Source organism: Salvelinus fontinalis, chromosome 5, assembly GCF_029448725.1.
Source record: "Salvelinus fontinalis isolate EN_2023a chromosome 5, ASM2944872v1, whole genome shotgun sequence".
Lineage (NCBI taxonomy): Eukaryota > Metazoa > Chordata > Actinopteri > Salmoniformes > Salmonidae > Salvelinus > Salvelinus fontinalis.
Window position 1 is genome coordinate 15,156,047 of NC_074669.1, and position 23,810 is coordinate 15,179,856.

The window sequence follows — 23,810 nt, forward strand, 5'->3', positions numbered from 1 at the left end:
AGTTGGGGTGCTGCTCCCTCCTGTAAACTAGCCTATAAGGAGTTAGGGTGCTGCTCCCTCCTGTAAACTATCCTATAAGGAGTTGGGGTGCTGCTCCCTCCTGTAAACTAGCCTATAAGGAGTTAGGGTGCTGCTCCCTCCTGTAAACTAGCCTATAAGGAGTTGGGGTGCTGCTCCCTCCTATGTTTTAAGTGCAGCCTGCCCCTCTGTCTGCTACCAACCATTGCTAGTCAATTTTTTAGAGAGTTTGCCTGATTTCTGGTGTTTCTCTTTAACCAGTGGTTACCGTTGTGGGCTGGCCCCTGCCCAGAAAAGTGTTGCAAATGTATAGGCCCATACAGTATGTGTATCCGGCAACACCCGTGTCAACAGACAACTGCTTGTGTGGAACAAAGCTGAACCAGATGTGCAGCGTTGAGATTTTCCTGCTCTGCATCCATTCTGCATCCATCAGCAGGCCTGTGAGCATTTAAAGCACATTTGCTTGTCACTTCCAGCACAATTCATAACGGGATTTTAAATGAACATTTTCCAGAGAGGACTTCCTGAAAGTCAATTTGGTTCATTCAGTTTAAATGGTATTCACGTCATCTATTTGTGCAGTGTATTGTGTAATGCTATTTGCCCCCAGCACACTTATAGGCTGTCAAACAAGCCTGGCATGACAGGGATAAGGACCTCCCTCTGGTTTAGAGAAGACAGGACTTTGAGAAAGGATAGATTTTCAAGGGGGTAGCCCTCCTCCCACTCCTTTTCTGGTTTGAATGGAAAAAGCACTGCATTATGAGTACTGTCACTATCCCTCCATGTAAAATATAAGACAAAACACTAATGGGGGAATTCTGACCCGAGTTAAGCACTCGTAGTTAGAATGTCATTTCTTTTTTTAATGCACTTTTCTCTCTACACGTATTCTGAACTTGAACTTAAGCATGTATGTGGAAAAAGCGTCTACTTAATTTTCCCCCATATAAAAAAACACCATTCTTCATGCACTGTAATTTACAACATGATAAGAGGTAAATGAGTAATCTGTTTGGATTAGGGAATTGTAAATATATATGACACTTGTTTATATCTATTTTACCTTATCACTGGAGACAAATGTGAAACTAGGCATATGGCAGTAAACTGAAGCATATCAACATATCAACTTTCCCACAGTAAAGTTTATGAAATGCTGTGCCATTATGCCGAATTTAAATTTTAAGTCCTTTTAACTTGCAAGAATGGGCACTCTTGCAAGTTACCCCAATTTACTCAGTTTCCTATTTTTATCATGTTAAATAAACTCAGCAAAAAAAGAAACACCTTTTTTCAGGACCCTGTCTTTCAAAGATAATTTGTAAAAATGCAAATAACTTCACAGATCTCCATTGTAAAGGGTTTAAACACTGTTCCCGTGCTTGTTCAATGAACCATGAACAATTAATGAACGTGCAACTGTGGAACGGTCGTTAAGACACTAACAGCTTACAGACGGTAGGCAATTAAGGTCACCGTTATTAAAACTTAGAACACTAAAGAGGCCTTTCTACTGACTCTGAAAGCACCAAAAGAAAGATGCCCAGGGTCCCTGCTCATCTGCGTGAACGTGCCTTAGGCATGCTGCAAGGAGGCATGCAGATGTGGCCAGGGCAATAAATTGCAATGTCCGTACTGTGAGACGCCTAAGACAGCGCTACAGGGAGACAGGACGGACAGCTGATTGTCCTCGCAGTGGCAGACCACGTGTAACAACACCTGCACAGGATCAGTGCATCCGAACATCACACCTGCGGGACAAGTACAGGATGGCAACAACAACTGCCCGAATTACACCAGGAATGCACAATCCCTCCATCAGTGCTCAGACTGTCCGCAATAGGCTGAGAGAGGCTGGACTGAGGGCTTGTAAGGCAGGTCCTAACCAGACATCACCGGCAACAACGTCGCTGGACCAGACAGGACTGGCAAAAAGTACACTTCACTGACGAGTTGCCGTTTTGTCTCACCAGGGGTGATGGTTGGATTCGCTTTTATCATCGAAGGAACGAGCGTTACACCAAGGCCTGTACTCTGGAGCGGGATTTGATTTGGAGGTGGAGGGTCCGTCATGGTCTGGGGCGGTGTGTCACAGCATCATCGAGCTGAGCTTGTTGTCATTGCAGGCAATCTCGACGCTGTGCGTTACAGGGAAGAGATCCTCCTCCCTGATGTGGTAGCCTTCCTCCAGGCTCATCCTGACATGACCCTCCAACATGACAATGCCACCAGCCATACTGCTCGTTCTGTGCGTGATTTCCTGCAAGACAGGAATGTCAGTGTTCTGCCATGGCCAGCGAAGAGCCCGGATCTCAATCCTATTGAGCATGTCTGGGACCTGTTGGATCGGAGGGAATTTGCAGGTGCCTTGGTGGAAGAGTGGGGTAACATCTCTCAGCAAGTACTGGCAAATCTGGCAAATCTGGTGCAGTCCATGAGGAGAAGATGCACTGCAGTACCTAATGCAGCTGGTGGCCACACCAGATACTGACTGTTACTTTTGATTTTGACCCCCACCTCCTTTATTCAGGGACACATCATTCAATTTCTGTTAGTCACATGTCTGTGTAACTTGTTCAGCTTATGTCTCAGTTGTTGAATCTTGTTATGTTCATACAAATATTTACACATGTTAAGTTTGCTGAAAATAAACGCAGTTGACAATGAGAGGACGTTTATTAGCCACTATCAATATCAACTGTCAGTAGACCTAATAACCACACATATTCAACTGCCAATTTACTGTTAGTTCCTACAGTTGGTATTGCCTAAATTATCCTTCCATTTAATTATATTGTTTAGTTTACCTTCATTTTCTTTCTCTCTAAACGCTGTCATGGCCGTGTGGTTGTTGCTGAGGATTATTAGTAACAGTTGATCATATTTTTTTGAAGACGTAGGTGTAAAGGACGTCACACTGCTTGCTTTGTGAGTACCTCTTCCTCCCGATTCGGCCCGTACCTGACACAAACTCGGGATCTCTGCCTTGCTAGCACACGTGACCGCCCTCCTGAAGCGTCTTACCAGTCGACGCCACCCGAAAAGCTAGCTATTCGCTGGTGCAAGTGGCGACATTTTCGGCTGAGGCGTAAGCTTCGCACATCTCCATGTGCTACATAGGCTAATTAAATCATTATGGAGCAGACCAAGCCGTAATAGTTTGAACCCCACGCACGGCGCAATACTTGACCATTTCATCACACAGTTTCATGCTTAGTGCAAGCAATAGTATAGCCTACTGTTGTACACTATTATGTCTATTATAATTCTATGTACACTAATCTTCCAATATTAGCATGGGTTGAAGAACTGAATGTGGCAATTTTCAGAATGATTCAAACCACCGTTTTCTTTCTGTCTAGTGTAAATGCTCTCCAAACCTGTTTTTTATTATTAATAAACACTTTCCTAACCCTAAATAATCTACAAGATCAGAGTATTTTTTATCTACCAATTGGTGCTGAAACAGAGACAAATATGGATCTATTTAGAAGGATTCTTTCATTGATCCCTAATATTCTCAACGTTCTCTCCATATACAGTGGTTGGCGAAAGTATTCACTCCCTTGGCATTTTTCCTATTTTGTTGCCTTACAACCTGGAATTAAAATAGATTTTTGTGGGGTTTGTATCATTTATTTACACAACATGCTTACCACTTTTAAGATGCAAAATATGTTTTATTGTGAAACAAACAAGAAATAACACAAAAAACAGAACTTGAACTTGCAAAACTATTCACCCCCCAAAGTCAATACTTTGTAGAGTCACCTTATGCAGCAATTACAGCTGCAAGTCTCTTGGGGCATGTCTCTATAAGCTTGGCACATCTAGCCACTGGGATGTTTTGCCCATTCTTCAAGGCACAACTGCTCCAGCTCCTTCAAGTTGGATGGGTTCTTCTGGTGTACATCAATCTTTAAGTCATACTACAGATTCTCAATTGGATTGAGCTCAGGGATTTGACTAGGCCATTCCAAGACATTTAAATGTTTCCCCTTAAACCACTTGAGTGTTGCTTTAGCAGTATGCTTAGGGTCATTGTCCTGCTGGAAGCTGAACCTCCGTCCCAGTCTCAAATCTCTTGAAGACTGAAACAGGTTTCCCTCAAGAATTTCCCTGTATTTAGTGCCATCCATCATTTCTTCAATTCTGACCAGTTTCCTAGTCCCTGCCGATGAAAAACATCCCCACAGCATTATGCTGCCAACACCATCCTTCACTGTGGGAATGGTGTTCTCGGGGTGATGAGAGGTGTCGGGTTTGCATCATAAATAGCGTTTTCCTTGATGGCCAAAAAAGCTCAACTTTAGTCTCATCTGACCAGAGTACCTTCTTCAATATGTTTGGGGAGTCTCCCACATGCCTTTTTTCTTTAAGCAATGGCTTTTTTCTGGCCACTCTTCCATACAACCCAGCTTTGTGGAGTGTATAGCTTAAAGTGGTCCTATGAACAGATACTCTAATCTCCGCTGTGGAGCTTTGCAGCTCCTTCAGGGTTATCTTTGGTCTCTTTGTTGCCTCTCTGATTAATGCCCTCCTTGCCTGGTCTGTGAGTTTTGGTTGGTGGCCCTATCTTGGCAGGTTTGTTGTGGTGCCATATTCTTTCCATTTTTTTACAATTGGAATTAATAGTGCTCCGTGGGATGTTCAAAGTTTCGGATATTTTTTTATAACCCAACCCTGATCTGTACTTCTCCACAACTTGTCCCTGACCTGTTTGGAGAGCTCCTTGGTCTTCATGGTGCCGCTTGCTTGGTGGTGCCCCTTGCTTAGTGGTGTTGCAGACTCTGGGGCCTTTCAGAACACTGAGATCATGTGACACTTATATTGCACACAGGTGGACTTTATTTATCTAATTTTGTGAAGGTAATTGGTTGCACCAGATCTTATTTAGGGGCTTCATAGCAAAGGGGATGAACACATATGCACGCACCACTTTTCCATTTATTTATTTTTTGAATTTTTTGAAACAAGTTCTTTTTTTCATTTCACTTCACCAATTTGGACTATTTTGTGTATGTCCATTACATGGAATCCAAATAAAAATCCATTTAAATTTCAGGTTGTAATGCAACAAAATAGGAAAAATGTCAAGGGGGATGAATACTTTTGCAAGGCACTGTATTCTAGTGAGTCTGCTGACAAAATTCAAACTAAAATGCACACCGTATTTAAAGGGAATAGTTAAGATAAATGGACTGAAAACTCTATTGAATGAAAACTCCACAAGAAAATCTGTTGGCCAGCAAGTGGGAGGGGTTTCAGCAGTTTAATGCAATTTATTCAGTGCGTGCAAGGTAGCCACACCTGCAGAGTGCATTACGCAACTGAATCAGGTAAGTCTGAATGCCAAGTACTGATAAGTGCGTAGGAAAGGTGTAAATGGCTCCTAAATGTTTATATTAAAGACCTCACTTCAGACATTAACACACGATCAGGGTGTTTTTTTTTTTAGCTTTTATGTTCAAATATAGTAATTCTTATTATTTTTTTTTACATAAAAGCTGCTTCTTAATAAATTCATTGTCCTCTATCTAACTCTGCTAAGACAGTGATTAGCAACCGCCTCCCCATGTTAACAGCTCAGAGGCCTAGCCTAGTGGACCCAGCGGATAGCAGAGCAGGGCATTGGGACAATGGGTGCTAATTAGTGTGATCTGAGGCCTGCTGGCCTATTGAACAAAGACCGAGTGAGTGATGGACAGAGAGGGTACCCCATTATGTAAGCCAGGTAATTACCCCAGTGAATCATGGGGGAGGGTGGCACGAGGGGCAGGGGTCAGAGGTAACGAGCGCCCACGCTGGGCTCTCAAACGGACCCCCACCACGGATCGCCAGAAGGGTCGTCCCGGGTCACAGCTCCGTCGGCCAATAAGAACCAACCCTCAGGTCGACTGGCCCGGTTCCCGTGCTGCCTGTCCTGCCCAGCGGAGCAGTCACAATCAGGGAGGGTTGCCATCAATCAACATCAACATGTTTTTACCACAGGATTATTCTCTGAAAGGGAGGGGCGAGTGGGAGGAGAGTAGAGGGGATGGGTGGGCCTGTGTAGGTGCTCACTCATGGGTGCAGAGAGTTGACTAGGCCTTCACCCCTGGAGCCCCTGTAGTGTGGGAAAATACACTGACAATAAGAAGAACATGGCCGATGGTTGTGTCATCATCCCCTCTCTCTCCGCCTGACTAACAGTTCTCATCCCCAATGTGATGCACTGCTGATGGGTCAGCAACATGCCCTGGCAGTAGGTGAAATGATACATTGGAGGCTAGATAGATAGTGGAACAGTACAGGACAGGTTGTCCTGTGTCTAGTCTGTATGGCGTTCCTATCTCTTACCCAAGTAATGCACGCGTAAATGGAACTTAATTCAATTTTTATGTACTTTTCTCTCTATGCGTACCTTGAACTTGAACTGAGGCATGAAATGTTTCAGCCAGCTATTCTTTTGGGGTGGAGATAACAGAACGGAAGGTGGGGTAGAGGTGTGTCTACAGATAGGCCCTATTCTGACCTTAACTTAATTCCCTCGTAATTCCACCACCGTTATGCATGATGGAACAATGAATATGGTCCAACGAACTGTCGGTTCAAAGTGAAACAGCATCTACTTTCTTTGTTCCGATAGAAATAACACCATTCTCCATGCACTGTAATTTACAAGTTAATAAGAGCTATTGATAAGAGCTATTGATAAGAGCTATTGATAAGAGCTATTGATAAGAGCTATTGATAAGAGCTATTGATAAGAGCTATTGATAAGAGCTATTGATAAGAGCTAGCTAAATGATTAAGCCGTTTGGATTTGGGAATTGTAAATATAAATGACAATTGTTTTAATTATTTGACCTTATGATTGCTGGAGACAAATGTGAAACACTCATGTGGCAGCAAACTGAAACATATCAACATACTGTGCCTTCCAAAAGTATTCATCCCCCTTGACGTTTTCCCTATTTTGCTGCATTACAACCTGTAATTTAAATGAGACGTTGATTTACTGTCCAGGTCAGGATGACACTATGGACTTTCTGTTAACCATGCTCTTCTCTTATTTTCCCTCGCTCTTTCCCTCCCTCTCTTCTCATTTCTCTCTCCCTCCCTCTTTCCCTCTCGCTCTCTCTTCGCCTTCTCCTCTCCAAGGGGTTTGGGTGTTACTAGAACACCCCCCCCCCCCCCACCCCCTCCCTCCCAGTTGTGTTGTTAAGACTCAAGCCAGACACGTGAGGTGGGATTGGTAATGTAATCATAGAAGCAGTGCAGAGAGAGTGTGAATACAGCCAGTTGGCTCTGAAACTGGGAGGGGTACTCTTCACATTTATTCAACAAAATACTGTCCATTGAAACTATGAAGTTAGTTGTTTCGCTTCCTGAATGTTTTATGATGAAACCTCTGCTGTGAAACAAATGGTTGCAAACTGTTTGTCCATCCTAACTGTGTGTCCATTCTCCTCCAGTGTTTGAGAACAAGGACAAGATCGTGATCGTGATGGAGTACGCCAGTAAGGGTGAGCTGTATGACTATATCAGTGAGCGCCGGCGCCTGAGCGAGAGAGAGACGCGACACTTCTTCAGGCAGATAGTCTCTGCCGTGCACCACTGTCACAAGGTAAAATTCTCCAGAGAAATGTGCACACGTGCACGCACAAACACACCCACACATTTCTGCTAATCAGATGCAGGGCAAAATATCGTAACCTTATGACTATAACCGTATATATTCCTCACATAGAGAAGAAGTCTGCAGTATGAGCTATGCTTTTAGTGGCCTCTTGGTGTTAAGGAGGACTAAGGGACTTAACACAAACCAGTGTTGTCCATCGTGCACACAGTCCCAGCTCATCTGTTGTCATGACTCCATATCCCTGGATCCCCTCATAGCTCCCCCAGGACCCCCCCCCATAGCATGGATCCTAGCCCACCACTCTCCTCTCCCTCATTAAACCATGGTCCCCCAGGGATGGGGGATGTTTGGGTGGGCTCCCCACTAGTCATCATCTCCACAGCTGGGATGGGATGATGTCATCTTCCCAGCATAAGGGGGAGTACCAGACACACAGCCAGCGCGTAGGGATGAGCCTCTAGGGGCAACCGCACTGAGGGGTGGAGTACCATGGTGTATTGTAGTGGGGTGATATAGTGTGGTTGACTGACATAGGAAGCAGGTGTACTGTGAGAGTGCTGATTAGACCCACCTCATCCCCTCCATTTATAAGCATGTGAACATGTGTTCCCTATCACATCCTAACCAATTGGAGGCGCACAGTACAGTGTAGGCCCGGCTGTTACAGCTGTAGTGAAGTCACCCCATCACTTCCAGATCTGAAATGGCTGTGTGTGTTTCCTGTTTCTGTGTGTATACCACATGTTAATGCATGCCTTGAAAGGGCCACTAAACAACATAGTTGCTTTTTTTGTGAGAAGATACAGTACCAGTCAGAAGATTAGAAACACCTACTCATTCAAGGGTTTTTCTTAATTTTAACTATTTTATACATTGTAGAATAATAGTGAAGACATCAAAACTATGAAATAACACATATTGAATCATGTAGTAACCAAAAAAGTGTTAAATATATCAAAATACATTTTATATTTTATATTCTTCAATGTAGCCACTTTTTGTATTGAAGACAGCTTTGCACACTCTTGGCATTCTCCCAGCTTCATGAGCAATTATTTTCCAACAGTCTTGAAGGAGTTCCCACATGTGCTGAACACTTGTTGGCTGCTTTTACTTCACTGTGCAGTCCAACTCATCCCAATCCATCTCATTTGGGTTGAGGTCGGGTGATTGTGGAGGCCAGGTCATCTCCTTGGTCAAATAGCCCTTACACAGCCTGGAGCTGTGTTTTGGGTCATTGTCCTGTTGAAAAAGTGTCCAGTGTCATCAGCAAAGCACCACCCCCCCACTATCACACCTCCTCCTCCATGCTTTATGGTGGGAACCACAGATGCGGAGATCATACGTTCACCTACTCTGCGTCTCACAAAGACACCACGGTTGGAACCAAAGATCTCAAATGTGGACTCAGTCCAGACCAAATCAGACCAAATTTCTTGGCCCAATCAAGTCTCTTCTTATTGGTGTCCTTTGGTGTTTTCTTTGCAGCAATTCGCCCAAGAAGGTCTGATTCACGCAGTCTCCTCTGAACAGTTGATGTTGAGATGTGTGTTACTTGAACTCTGTGAAGCATTTATTCGGGCTGCAATCTGAGGTGCAGTTAATTCAAATGAACTCCTACTCTTATCCTCTGCAGCAGAGGTAACTCTGGGTATTCCTTTCTTGTGGCAGTACTCATGAGAGCCAATTTCATCATAGCGCATGATGGTTTTTGCAACTGCACTTGATGAAACGTTCAAATTTCTTGAAATTTTCTGGATTGACTGACCATGATGTCTTAAAATAATGATGTACTGTCATTTCTCTTTGCTTATTTGAGCTGTTCTTGCTTGGTCTTTTACCAAATATGGCTATCTTCTGTATACCACCCCTACCTTGTCACAACACAACTGATTGGCTCAAACGCATTAAGGATAGAAATTCCACAAATTCACTTTGAACCAGGCACCCCTGTTCATTGAAATGCATTCCAAGTGACTACCTCATGAAGCTGGTTGAGAGAATGCCAAGAGTGTGCAAAGCTGGAATAAAGGCAAAGGGTGGCTACTTTGAAGAATCTCAAATATAAAATATATTTTGATTTGTTTAACACTTTCATGGTTACTACATGATTCCATATGTTTTATTTCATAGTTGTGATATCTTCACTATTATTCTACAATGTAGAAAATAGTAAAAATTGAGAAAAACCCTTGAATGAGTAGGTGTGTCCAAACTTTTGACTGGCACTAAATTATCCTGGTCCATCATTATAGGCTCTTGTTTATGTGAGGTGAGTTAGAGGGGAAATCACTACAGATGTCAACACACAGACGATAGAGAGCCAGGCAGGGCAATTAAACCTACTAGACCAATTGGCCCACTCTAACTATATCCCCTGAGAACAACACTGGAGTTTGGTCTCACCTCACCGCCAGCAAGCGAACCAACGAACAGCGAATGAACGCTCCCCTACTGTACAGACCGGCAATCGGTCTAGTGATTTTTCTTCTAGAGCCAACGGATGGACTGTTTGTCTTTTACAGAATGGGGTGGTGCACAGGGATTTGAAACTGGAAAATGTGCTACTGGATGAAAACTGTAACATTAAGGTAAGAAATAGTCATTTTTATTCAACTCTACAGACTCTTGTTCATACATTGTAACCTTTGAATCTGTAATTGAATCTGTAACTTTGAGTGCTACTTAGATATGGAGGCACTACTAGACAACTTTCTTTTTTAGAATCTGTAACCTTGTCAATGCCATGTTGATGTTTTTGATGTTTTACCAAACCTCAATGTGTCCCTGTCTCCCACCAGATTGCTGACTTTGGACTGTCCAACCTCTACCACAAGGACAAACTGCTGCAGACGTTCTGTGGCAGCCCACTCTATGCATCACCGGAGATAGTCAATGGAAGACCTTACTGCGGCCCAGAGGTAGGCACTAGGCAGGCACCACAGAGGTCAGGGGCCACAGACAGACACAATGAGACTGATTTTCTTTTGTCCCTGGGAGAAGTTATTACTAATCCCCAGGACCTGGCACTGTTGGGTGGGAGTCCCAAAGCAGATATAGAGAGGGAGGGAGAGAGATAGAGAAGGTTGGTGGTAGAGGGAAGGGAGGAGATGTAACAGCATTGTTTCCGTCCTTCTCCTCGCCCCAACCTGGGCTTGAACCAGGGACCCTCTGCATACATCGACAACAGTCACCTTCAAAGCATCGTTACCTATCGCTCCACAGAAGCCTTGCAGAGCAAGGGAAACAACTACTTCAAGGTCTCAGAGCGAGTGATGTCACCGATTGAAACGCTCCTAGCACGCATCACTAACTAGCTAGCAATATCACACCGGTTATAGAGGCATGAGGTATCCTCTTTGATGGGATGCTCCCTACTCAGTTACTACTCCCAGCAACTCTCACATCCTTAGTGGAAGGCCACAGATGGTGGCTTGGCTCCCTTTGAAGACTATAGTGTTGTTGCTCATAGTATCCTGGCGCCGAAGATCATGGCTGACATTTAACGTTCTCCCAACCGATTGTGCTATTTTGTTATTTTTTTGTGTTTGGTGTAACTTCTTTTTTTACTTATTGTGTACATAATGTTGCTGCTACCATCTCTTATGACCGAAAATAACTTTTGCACATCAGAAAAGCGATTACTCACCGCGGACTGGAAGAAACTTTTTCCTTTAACGAGTCTGAGGAGAAGTATATCCTGCTTTCACTGGAACAGGCCCAGATCCGAGCGAGTAAACTCCCACTGCCATCCGTTCTTCTTGCTAACATGCAAACATTGGAAAATAAAATTCATGACCTACGATTAAGATTATCCTACCAACGGGACATTAAAAACTTGAACATCTTATGTTTCACCGAGACGTGGCTGAACGAAGATATGGACAATATAGAGCTTGCGGGATTTTCCATGCACTGGCAGAACAGAGACGCTACCTCTGGTAAGACGAGGGGTGAGGGTGTGTGTCTATTTGTCAATAACAGCTGGTGCGCGATGTCTAATATTAAAGAAGTCTCGAGATATTGCTCGCCTGAGGTAGAGTACCTTATGATGAGCTGTAGACCACACTATCAACAAAGAGAGTCCTCATCTGTATTATTCTTAGCCGTCTATTTACCACCACAGAACGAAGCTGGCACTAAGACCGCTCTCAACCAACTCTATAAAGCCATAAGCTAACAAGAAAATGCTCGCCCAGAAGTGGTGCTCCTGGTGGCCGGGGACTTTAATGCAAATTTTCTCAGCATGTCACATGTGGAAAAAATCCTAGACCACCTTTACTCCAGACACAGAGATGCATACAAGCTCTTCCCCGCACTCCATTTGGCAAATCTGACCATAATTCTATGCTCCTGATTCCTGCTTACAAGCAAAAACTAAAGCAGGGAGTACCAGTGACTCGCTCAATACGGAAGTGGCCAGATGACGGGGATGCTACACTACAAGACTGTTTTGCTAGCACAGACTGGAATATGTTCCGGGATTCATCCAGTGTCATTGAGGAGTACACCACCTCAGTCATTGGCTTCATCAATAAGTGCATCGATGACGTTGTCCCCACAGTGACTGTACGTACATATCACAACCAGAAGCCATGGATTACAGGCAACATCCGCATCGAGCTAAATGCTTGAGCTGCCCCTTTCAAGGAGCGGGAGACTAATCCAAACGCTTATAAGAAATCCCGCTATGCCCTCAGATGAACCATCTAACAAGCAAAACGTCAATACAGGATTAAGATTGAATCTTACTACACCGGCTCTGAAGCTCGTCAGATGTGGCAGGGCTTGAAAACTGTTACGGAAAGGGAAATCCAGACTACCAGACGAGCTACCAGACGAGCTAAATGCCTTTTATGCTCGCTTCGAGGCAATTAACACTGAAGCATGCACAAGAGCACCAGCTGTTCTGGATGACTGTGTGATAACGCTCTCGGTAGCCGATGTGAGCAAAACCTTTAAACAGGTCAACATTCACAAAGCCGCTGGGCCAGGACGTGTACTCAAAGCATGCACGGACCAACTGTCAAGTGTCTTCACTGACATTTTCAACCTCTCCCTAACCGAGTCTGCAATACCTACATGTTTCAAGCAGACCACCATAGTCCCTGTGCCCAAGGAAGTGAAGTTAACCTGCCTAAATGATTACTGCCCTGTGGCACTCACGTCAGTAGCCATGAAGTGCTTTGAAAGGCTAGTCATGGCTCACATCAACAGCATCCTCCCGGACACCCTAGACCCACTCCAATTTGCATACCGCCCAACAGATCCACAGATGACGCAATCTCAATTGCACTCCACACTGCCCTTTCTCACCTGGACAAAATTAACACCTATGACTACAGCTCAGCGTTCAACACCATAGTGCCCACGAAGCTCATCACTAAGCTAAGGACTCTGGGACTAAACACCTCCCTCTGCAACTGGATCCTGGACTTCCTGAAGGGCCGCCCCCAGGTGGTAAGAGTAGGCAACAACACATCTGCCACACTGATCCTTAACACTGGGACCCTCAAGGGGTGTGTACTTAGTACCCTCCTGTATTCCCTGTTCACCCACAGCTGCGTAGCCAAACACGACTCCAACACCATCATTAAGTTTGCTGACAACACAAGTGGTAGGCCTGATCACCAACAATGATAAGATGGCTTATAGGGAGGAGGTCAGAGATCTGGCAGTGCGGTGTCAGGACAACAACATTTCCCTCAATGTGAGCAAGCAAAGGAGCTGATCGTGGACTACAGGAAAAGGCTGGCCAAACAGGCCCCCATTAACATCAACGGGGCTGTAGTGGAGCGGGTTGAGAGTTTCAAGTTCATTGGTGTCCATATCACCAACAAACTATCATGGTCCAAACATACCAAGACAGTCGTGAAGAGGGCATGGGTCCCCAGATCCTCAAAAGGTTTTACAGCTGCACCATGGAGAGCATCCTGCATCACCGCCTGGTATGGCAGCTGCTCGGCATCTGACCGTATGGCGCTACAGAGGGTGGTGAGAACGGCCCAGTACATCACTGGAGCCAAGCTTCCTGCCATCCAAGCGGTACCGGAGCACCATGTCTAGGACCAAAAGGCTCCTCAACAGCGTCTACCCCCAAGCCATAAGACTGCTGAACATTTTATAAAATCATCACAGGACAATTTACATTGACCCACCCATCCCTTTTGTACACTGCTGCTACTCGCTGTTTGTTTGTAATCTATGCATAGTCACTTCGCCCCCACCTACATGTACAGATAACCTCAACTAGCCTGTACCCCCGCACACTGACTCGGTACTGGTGCCGCCTGTATATAGACTCGTTATTGTTATTTTTATTGTGTTACTTTTGTTATTACTTTTTATTTTAGTCTACTTGATAAACTAGTCTACTGTTGGTTAAGGGCTTGTAAGTAAGCATTTCAAGGTAAAGTATACACTTGTTGTATTCGGTGCATGTGACAAATGAAGTTTGATTTGAATAGAATATGAATGAGTTACACAGACAGGCTCAGCAACTTCACTTCCAAGGATGGGTGGGATTGAGAAGTTGTTTGGTTAAGAAAAAGGGAGAGAATGTGACAAACAGCCCCAAAACTATTTACTGACTAATTTGAAAGAAATTCTTTATTGCGTTGTCCAAATTGCAAGAAAAGTTGTGCATTATAAAGCAAAGTAAAAGTCGTATTTTTAGACTGAAAAGTCCAACGATTCAATTTAGTATAATTCACTGTCATTTTCTTGTGTGCTAAAAAAAACAACTCAGATTGTAATGAAAATTACAGAATCCAGTTGGGGAAAAGCCGCAAATTACAGCTAAAACTGGAAACAAAAACAGAACACAACAATGGCACTCACCCCGTCTCGCCCTCCCTGCAGCCCTGCCAGTTGACCAATCACAGAGGAGCGCTCTCAGTCATTGAACCAATGACAGAGCGGCTCCAGTGTGAGACATTCCAAGCATGGGCCCAGAAGGAAGTCCAGTCTGCCCAATCGCAGACCCCAGCCCCATAGCTCAGTCCCAGACATGGGCTGGCTATATCCCCCTGACCATCAACAAGCAGCCCCATTCCTCCAGGAGTCTTGTCCTCCTCTTCCAAAGCCTGACGTCTGGCTAATCAGTGACTGGCATTGTGTCTCCTGAGATCTGTCAGGGCCTCACGGCTCTGCCACCTCTGCTGGACTCATTACACCACTCTCCACCCCTCTGTCCCCCCTCCTGCCCCCTCCATGCCCCAGACAATGATCTTGCATAACCCGTTTACTGAGACAGTCACATTGCAATAGATTAGTGGTCACAAAGTGCAGGTTGACACATAGAGAAAGACAGAGGGAGAAATAGAGTTCTATGTTCATGGAAACAAACTGGCACACTCCAAACTCTGGTTCAATGGCTGAAAGGATAGAAGTGGAAAGCAAGGCTTAGAGCACAGCCCATTATCAGGCTGAAAACGTCATCCTGGCACGTTTTTGCAGAAAGGTAAAATGTCACAGCAGCTGACGTTTTTCTCAATACATTGCAGCCAAGGGGAAAATATGAGCGTCACAGGGTTGATGTTTTTCTCATTACATAGCCATCAAATGGAAAAGATGGGCTTTAACCAATTTAATCTTATGTCAATAAATTGAAGTCAATGGGAAAAGATGAGTGTCACAATGTTGAGACCTAAGTGAATAAATTGCGGTCAATGGGGGAAGACCTTCATTACAATATAGAGGTATAGAGAAAGGCATCACAGACATGACACCTCCCTCTCTCTCCCTTCCTCTCTCTCCCTCTCTCTTCTCTCTTTCTCCCTTCTTCACCTTCTCTTTCTCTCCCCCTTCTCCCCCCTCCATTCTATGTCCCTACTCCCCCCTCTATACTATTTATCTTACTCCTCTCTCTACTTCCTTTTTCTCCTACCTCCATCTCTCTCAACTTTCACACCCCCACAGGCAGGATATTGAAGCATAGATATGCATCAAGGGTATTGGCACATACTAAGTCAATATATTGCAGTCAAGGCAAAAACATTGGTGATAAAGCTACAATGGGTAAATTGGTGAAAGACGGACGGACGGACGGACGGACAGACAGACAGACACAGACATGTCCACATCCCAGCTCAACCCTAGCCATAACCCTAACCCTATTCCTAGCCCTCCACATCTTGTCTCTTGAAGTTAGGGTTGTGCTGGGAGTTGATATGAAGCTAGGGTTAGGGCCTCAACCCTAGACATAATCCTAACCTAAGTCCAATTGCCCCTCCCTCCACCACATTGCAGAATGGTAGGCCTTGAAGCCTGACCTAAAGTTAGTGTGCTTTTCAGTGACATCAACAGAACAAACAAAATGTATGTATGGAATCGTTCAACATACGCTTTAGATGAACGCAAACCTACATCTGACCATGAGAAATGAACTCTTCACAGTGAAAACTTGATCCCACAGAGAACAAGGCCTTTCTTCCATAGAAAAGCATTACCTACAGCCCTCTATTAACCATGACACCCCTGTTGACTGTGATTGATCTAGCTATCCATCCTTGCACACAACCAATAGTGACCTTGTAGGGATGCTCTGGGTTGAGGTTCAGCTTCCTGTGGCAACAGGAAGTGTCTTAATTAAAGGGATACTTTGGGATTTTGGCAGAGACATAAAATTGTTTTCCACGAGTTCATCTGACTCTGGGGAAGTAGATAAGGAGCCTCATTTCCAAAATCCTGAAGTAACCCTTTAATCCTCAACATGGTCCTTCATTCTCTCGCTGCAGTTACACAAATACATTGTCTTCCATCCTCTCTATAGAAAGGTCAATTGTTAACATAAAGACTTGAAACTCAAGGCATCGTTAAAGAGACTCTCCGTACATTGAATTTCAGCTTCCTGCTATTACAGGAAGTGACTTAATTGGGGGTCATTGGGGCCGTTTCGAAGGTTTAAAAAGGTTTAATCTTCCCAAAGGTTACATATTTGTGACTGGGGAACTGCATGACCCGGCATATAAAATTTGAAGTCTATTGACCCTAGAGCATTTTTTTTATACCTCCTTTGGACACAATCGTTTTGCAGTTCTAGAAACGATGAGAGCCTTGTTATTAATTCTTAATTGAATTTTGAAGAGGATATTGGTCAATTTTTAAAAACTTTTATTAACTGTCTGTCTGCTTGCCTTTCTGTCTCTGTCTGCCTGTGTCTGTCAGCCTGTCTGTATGTCAACTTGCCTGTCGGCCTTCCTGCCTGCCTGTTTGTCTGTCTGCCTGTCTGTCTCTCAGCCTGTTTGAGCGAATGGAGGGGGAGGTGGGAGAGAGAAGAGGGGGAGTGAGGGAGGGGGAGAGAGGGGAGCGAGAGAGTCAACAGACAGATAGAGGTGGGGGAGAGAGAATAGGGGGTGAGGGAGGGGGAGAAAGGGGAAAGAGTGGAGAGAGAGAGTCAACAGACAGACATAGGTGGGAGAGAGGAGGGAGAGAGAAGAGGGAAAGGGAGAGAGATGAGAGGAAAGGGAGGCATGGAAAGGAGTATGAATGGGGGGAGGAGGGAGAGAGAAGGGGAGAGTGAAGGAAGGGGAGAGAAAGAGGGAGAGGGTGAAGGAGGGAGAGAGAGGAGGGGGAGGGAGGGAAAGTAGGTGGGAGACGGAATGGAGGGGGAGGAGGGAGAGAGAGGGAGGGAGAGAGAGACTCATATTTTCAAATTGACTGCAATGTGTTGAGAAAAATATCAGATTACTGTAACCTTTTGCCTTTTTGCAAAAATGTGCCAAAATGAAGATTTCCTATGATATTATGTTATAGAGCAATATGGTACACTCTTAGAAAAAAAAGGTGCTATCTAGAACCTTAAAGATTTCTTTGGCTTTCCACATAGGAGGACCCTTTGAAGAACCATTTTTGGTTGCAGGAAAAGCCCTTTTGTGTTCCATGTAGAACCCTTTCTAGAGTGTATAGCTGTGCAGTGCTTACACTGTTTCAGCTGTCGCTACAACATATGTCGTTCCAGTTCAGATACAGTGCGCTCCTTGTTAATGTTTTAATGATCTGTTGCTAACGCAGTAATGGCATTGAGCCTCATTTACCAGTTACTGGGAATTAGAAAAGGGAAATGAGAGATTCCTATTTTTTTCAACTGCGTCTCCAGTGACGGTTTTTCCTGCCTGACCTCTCACATTCAGTCTATCTGATCGTGATCGTGATCTGTGTAGTGACCCGTGTGTGTTGTTGTTGTAGGTGGACAGCTGGGCTCTGGGGGTGCTTCTCTACACCCTGGTCTATGGGACCATGCCGTTCGATGGAGGAGACCACAAGAACCTCATCCGCCAGATCAGCAATGGAGAGTACAGAGAGCCCACCCAGTCCTCAGGTACAGAACAAAACCCTCTACCTATAGTCTGAGACAGGGCCCAATTACATTCCTCTGTGGGCCGATGTTTCCTTGATCGGATGGTCGGGGGGGCACAACATTGTTATAAATCATTTGTCCACTGCAAATTGAGTGCAAGAATCCCAAACAGAATAATTTCAAACCTTGATTACATTGGGATCACAAAAGCCTCTCTATTTATGCGTGGGAATACTTGGGAACAGAACTCCTAAACTAAAATCCCTTTGAGCTGATTTCCTGGTGGTTTTATATCAGGAAATCGTCTTTTATGTCCAACAACTATTATTTTTTTCTGAAGAATTTGGCGGGATGCCAATTGGGAAACCCTGGTCTAAGATCTAGTTTCCCTCTACACACTAAGTATAATGATTATTAGATAATAAATGCTCTGCAGCAAAAAACAACAGTGAAGTGTAACCCAGCTCCTCTGTTGTGCTCAAATCCAGAATGTTAAACTATGCTCCCCTCCTGTTGCCCCTCCCAGATGCCCGTGGTCTGATCCGCTGGATGTTGATGGTGAACCCAGAGCGGCGAGCCACGGTGGAAGACATTGCCAACCATTGGTGGGTCAACTGGGGCTGGAAGAGCAGCGTGTGTGACTGCGAGACCCAGCGGGACAACGGCACCTCCTCTCCCATGCTTGCCCGCTTCATCGACTGGCAGAACCGCACAGAGCCCCGGCCGGGCAAACCCACCGCCCTGCTGCCCCTGGTCCTCCGCCAACGCCCCAAGAAGTCCAAGAAAGAGAACGAGGTGGGAGATGGGCCCCACGGTGGAGGGGAGGGGGAGAAGCCCGGGCTGAAGAGGCCCAAGGGGATCCTGAAGACCCGGCTGATGGAGAAGCAGCATTCGCCCAGCCTGGAGGAGGTGGAGCTGGGGAGCGGTGGAGCGATGATGGGCCTCAGGCCAGCCGAGGGAGAACCAGGCTGCTCTAGCCCCGACAGAGAGGAGGAAGAGGAGGAGCCCGCCCTGGCAGGGGGCTCGCCGGCCAAGATGGTGCCCACCCTTCCCAGGAAGGGCATCCTGAAGAACAACCAACAACGGGAATCAGGGTACTACTCCTCCCCGGAGCGCAGTGAGTCCTCCGAGCTGCTAGTGGGTGCCACCATGTCCCTGGTTGCTGCCTGCAGCTCCCCGCCCAGGAGAGTGGTGGGGAGGAAGGGCATCTTGAAGCGCAATGGGAAGTATTCCACCTACAGCGGCCCTCCCTCGGCTGGTGCTCTCGGGGAACCCTCCCAGGGTGACTCTGGCCTGTCCCGCAGCCAGAGCCGTCCATCCAGCATGGTGTTGGAGGATGGCGTCGTGTCCCCCAGGCTGTCCCCCGACTGGCCCCCCAGAGCCCCACACCGCCCCAACATCAGGGCGTGTGTGTCAGCCGAAAACCTGCTGCAGCTGGCCAGCTTCAAGGGCTTCCAGGCAGCCCCTCTGCTCCACGGGTCAAAGTTCAGCCGGACCCCCAGAGTGCGGGGGTCCCCGGGGGACAACGGCAGCTTCTCCCTGCTGGGGGATCTGGACGACATGACTCAGGTGTACCAGCAAGCCCTGGACATCAGCAGCAACCTCACCTAGCCGCGGAGGGGATAGAGGAGGCAGCCAGGTGGCCAGGCTGAGGCTGTAACATCTGTCTCTGTTGGTGTGTGTGTCTGTGTGTATGTATGTGTATATACATGTATGTGTATGTAATTGACGACCAGTGACCCGTATGTTGCTGGGATAGCCTACCTAAACCTTTTGGGAGGTTATAGTTTTCTCACCGGGGTTCAAATCCTTGTTGGAAACTATATTATACACACACTCATACATACAATACATGACTATTATGCACTTCTCAGGCCAAAGGACATTCAGTTAGCAGGGTTTTCAAACGATGTGAGTGGAGTGAAAAAACAACTGGCATGAGAGAATTCCGCCCAGCCTTCCTCCTCCATCCGCCCGTAGACTTTGCTGTGTTCAAATGTTTACAAGTTCAGCAAAAGGCAAGTTAGAATCACATACGCAGCAACCAGAAACTGGTTGGCTCTCGAAGCCAACCATGAATTGAGTTTGAGTTTACAAAAGCACCTTAACTCACACAGAGCACATGTTTTTGTGATCTTTTACTTCCTGTAAAAAACAAACCAGGGTCTTGCTCCATAATAACTGACGATGTTAATTATTTATTCATATTTGCGTAGATTTAGTTTGAATACAAAACTGGTGGGTTCTGGCAGTACTGGAATAGTCCAAAGCTCAATGTCTCCAACCCTTTGTGTGGATTGTGGAACTGACATATATAATTATTATGTTACCCAAGAAAGTGAAACATGTATACATGATATATTAATATGTAAAACATGTGGCTATGTATATCACCATAAAAGCGTATGTCCTATATATGAGCATATGATATTAGGGAATATGTAGGAAGTGCCTTTTAGGATCCAAATTCAATTATGTAAGTCATTTCCTGAAAGTGGAGCGAGATGGATGCCAGGCCAACCTGTAACCATTTGTGCTGTTTTGATTCTTATACATGTGAATGTGGTGAGAGAGAGAGAGACCCAGGACCTTTTTTATTTTTTTTATTTTTTTATTTTACCATTATTTTACCAGGTAAGTTGACTGAGAACACGTTCTCATTTGCAGCAACGACCTGGGGAATAGTTACAGGGGAGAGGAGGGGGATGAATGAGCCAATTGTAAACTGGACCCAGGACCCAGACCCAGGACCTTAACGGAACACACTGTGGCCTATTGCATTAATTAGTCACAGGTCAGGGGTCACACAACGGCCTATAGCTTTACACAGCCACAGGTCAGGGGTCACACAATGGCCTATAGCCTTACACAGTCACAGGTCAGGGGTCACACAACGGCCTATAGCCTTACACAGCCACAGGTCAGGGGTCACACAATGGCCTATAGCCTTACACAGTCACAGGTCAGGGGTCACATAGACATTAAACAGTAGTTGAGATGAAACAGTCCCATCTCCATCCCAAAATACACACTGTCAGGAACAAGAACCAAGCCCAGAGAGATGAGTCTTAAACAATTAGGCTTTTCGTGCAGTGCTTTCTTGCTTGATGTGTCAGCAGTTTGATGATTTGGTTAAACACCAGGCCTGGTCAGGTCAGCTCGAGGGGTCTGGAGCCTTAGAAGGTAGATGGCCCAGACACCCTCGCATAGCCCTGAAATGTCCCTGGCAAATAAACAGCCATGTCTGTGGTTGTTTTGTCTGTATGCCTGTAGTGCAGTGTTGGAGTTGCCTCTACTGAGGCCTTCTCACTCAATTGGCATAACTTGGCTACAGAGTCATACCAGCTGGAAATAGCAGAGAAACCCTACAAGTCGTGTACACAATGCTCAGGTTGTTATCTGTGGATATTGTTATAGCCTAGTTTAATTTGTTTAAACCATCTCCCTCCAACTCCACAAAGGGCTTAGTAGAAGGATTTGTTTCAGTGCTCTGATGACACTGCACATTCCACAGACAATGGCTGGAGACGTGTTGGTGCGGGAGATGTTATCCGCAATGGGCAGGTGGGTTCTGTGGTCTGTGCTGTCAGGTTTCCAGCTGTGTGTACAGGGCCATTTTGTCAAATAAGCACTATTAGCCAGCTATTGTTTTTATTAGAGGGAGGTATAGTGTAGTAGAGAGAAACAGAATAATGGTAGAGGTAGAAAGTAGTAGAGATTTTAGAGGGAAACAAGTGTTTGAGTGAAAAGAGAATGTTCTTAGTGAAGGTGAGATTTGAGAAGCCTTTCCTGTCGGAAAGTGTGAAAGAGTTGAGTTGCTGAGTTGAAGGAAACAGAGATGTAGACTAGAGAAAGTAACAGAGAAAGTGAGTTCTGAGTAGAAGGAAACAGAGATGTAGACTAGAGAAAGTAACAGAGAAAGTGAGTTCTGAGTAGAAAGGAAGGAAATGGAATGTATTTTATTTAATTTTTTACCAAATATGAGAAGAAGCTTCATTGATGCAGGGGATGAAATGGATTGGGTACTGTATGTGCACCTGGAACCTTTATGATAGCTGGGAAACCCCATCTGAAAATGAATTCGTTTTTGCAACAAGAATAGCCTGACAGGCTTTTATTCTGCTGTCAGTTTTTTGTTAAGAGATTGTTTTAGGCCAAATGCTAGAGGCTGGCAAAGCAACTTGTGTCATGGGCTGAGTGTGTTCTATGGAGTGTGTTTAAAATGGCCTTAGTGTGCAACACATTTAAACTGGGATGGAGAGGGAGATCTGTGACTGATACATTGATTATACTGTATCATCAGAATATGTGTATGGAAAACCATAGCAACAGAATGAACATGTTGAATGATTTCAAAGGTCCGCTAGTGCAAAGTTCTGGTTATTGATTGAAACGACAGACCTGTTCTCTATTATATTGCATTTTATTGCCCTTTGTATTGCCTTTTATTGTCAACTGGATTTACAGTGATGAAATTATACTATGTTAGTATTTTGTTTTATTACGCTTCTGTTTTTGATTCTCCAAAATATAGAAACTTTATATTGCTTTATGTTATGGCAGAAAGTATTTCTTCCCTGAGTTTGGCCGTAAGAGATCAGGGGACTGATCTGATGTCAGTGAGATCTCAGTGTTTCCCCTGTTTTTGGTACACCTGAGGGGTCAGAGCAGCTGACCCGAGTTCAGTCATGTTGCAGAGTGTTTACCTGTGAACTTACATCAGATCGAGAGTCAACTTACTAATACAGCTTGGTGACCCAACCACAGAGAACAGGGCATTAAACCTACCCCCTTCCAAAGAAAAAGGTACCCATTGACACCACCCAATGGGGAAATGCATGGGTTATTATGATGATAGTAATCTTTCTAAAATGCTAACACATATTAAGCAACACAGAGATAAACACGTACATGTATGTGCCATCACATTGACAACCCCTTGTTTGATCCCAAAGAAGTAGTCAGAGCCCATCTGTACCAGAGCAAGGAGATCCGAAACGAAGGAATGACATCAGGAGAAAACAATGGAAAAAATCTGATTAAAGTCTCTATCTGCCTAACTGGAAAGAACTGGTGCATATACATTAGTTAGTAGCAGAAAGTCTAATCATAGGAAAACTTGACTGGATATTGTTATTAAGACAGTAATAATAGTATTATTATGTTATTTAAGTATTATTTTTGTTGGCTATTGCCACGGTTATGATTTTGTTTTGGTATCAGTTGATGAACCTGGACTGCTAAGGTGGTTTAAGTTGAGTGGCGTTGCTATCTTTTATGATCATGTTTAATTTTATGATAATGAGAATTATTATCAAGGTGTTTTTTATACTTGTATTTATTGGTGATTAAGCCATTTTCATTTGACGTATAAAGCTACTCTGTCCATGATTTGGCCTGCTTGGGAGTGTGTTGACTGCATAAATGGAGAGATATCATTGTCTGGGGTATAGCATTGAGGGAGTGAAGATGACATTTCATTGTGAAAGCGTTGGTCAAGTATACGTTTTGGAGTTACAACCAATCAGATTTCATCATATATGACTAAGTCTTAAGAAATGTTCTTGGAAGGAACCAAACTTCATTGATCCCTCTACTTCAAACCATGCTTCTGTAGTACTGGACCAAGTCAAATAAATGGATCCCGTTAAAGAAGTTGTTTCCTGTCTGACTTTGTGTATTCAGTGTTGTTCAGATTCTCTCTTTCTTGCTTTTATTGGCATTTAACTCCTACTGTAATCTACTTTTGAGAATTGGAAAAATATCTCAGAGAAACTTCAGGGACAAGAAAGTGAGTAAGCGTGTCTGTCTGTCTTGGGGAGAAAGAATAGTCTGTTTTTGAGAGCAGAACAGAGAGAAGCG

The 23,810-nt window shown here is 44.8% G+C and overlaps 1 protein-coding gene and 1 long non-coding RNA gene across 2 annotated transcripts in view; one reads left to right on the plus strand and one right to left on the minus strand.

The window, feature by feature from the left end:
* The window catches only part of LOC129855190 (NUAK family SNF1-like kinase 1), a 36,203-nt gene extending 12,600 nt beyond the window's left edge, over window positions 1-23,603 (plus strand). The window contains exons 3-7 of the mRNA XM_055922602.1: window positions 7,482-7,633; window positions 10,174-10,239; window positions 10,450-10,569; window positions 17,837-17,969; window positions 18,475-23,603. Of these exons, the coding sequence (XP_055778577.1) occupies window positions 7,482-7,633; window positions 10,174-10,239; window positions 10,450-10,569; window positions 17,837-17,969; window positions 18,475-19,559 (1,556 nt within the window). The 3' untranslated portion in view covers window positions 19,560-23,603. The remainder of the gene's footprint in view (window positions 1-7,481; window positions 7,634-10,173; window positions 10,240-10,449; window positions 10,570-17,836; window positions 17,970-18,474) is intronic.
* Window positions 1-23,810, minus strand: part of LOC129855191 (uncharacterized) — a 62,895-nt gene that overhangs the window by 21,379 nt on the left and 17,706 nt on the right. The window lies entirely within an intron of this gene.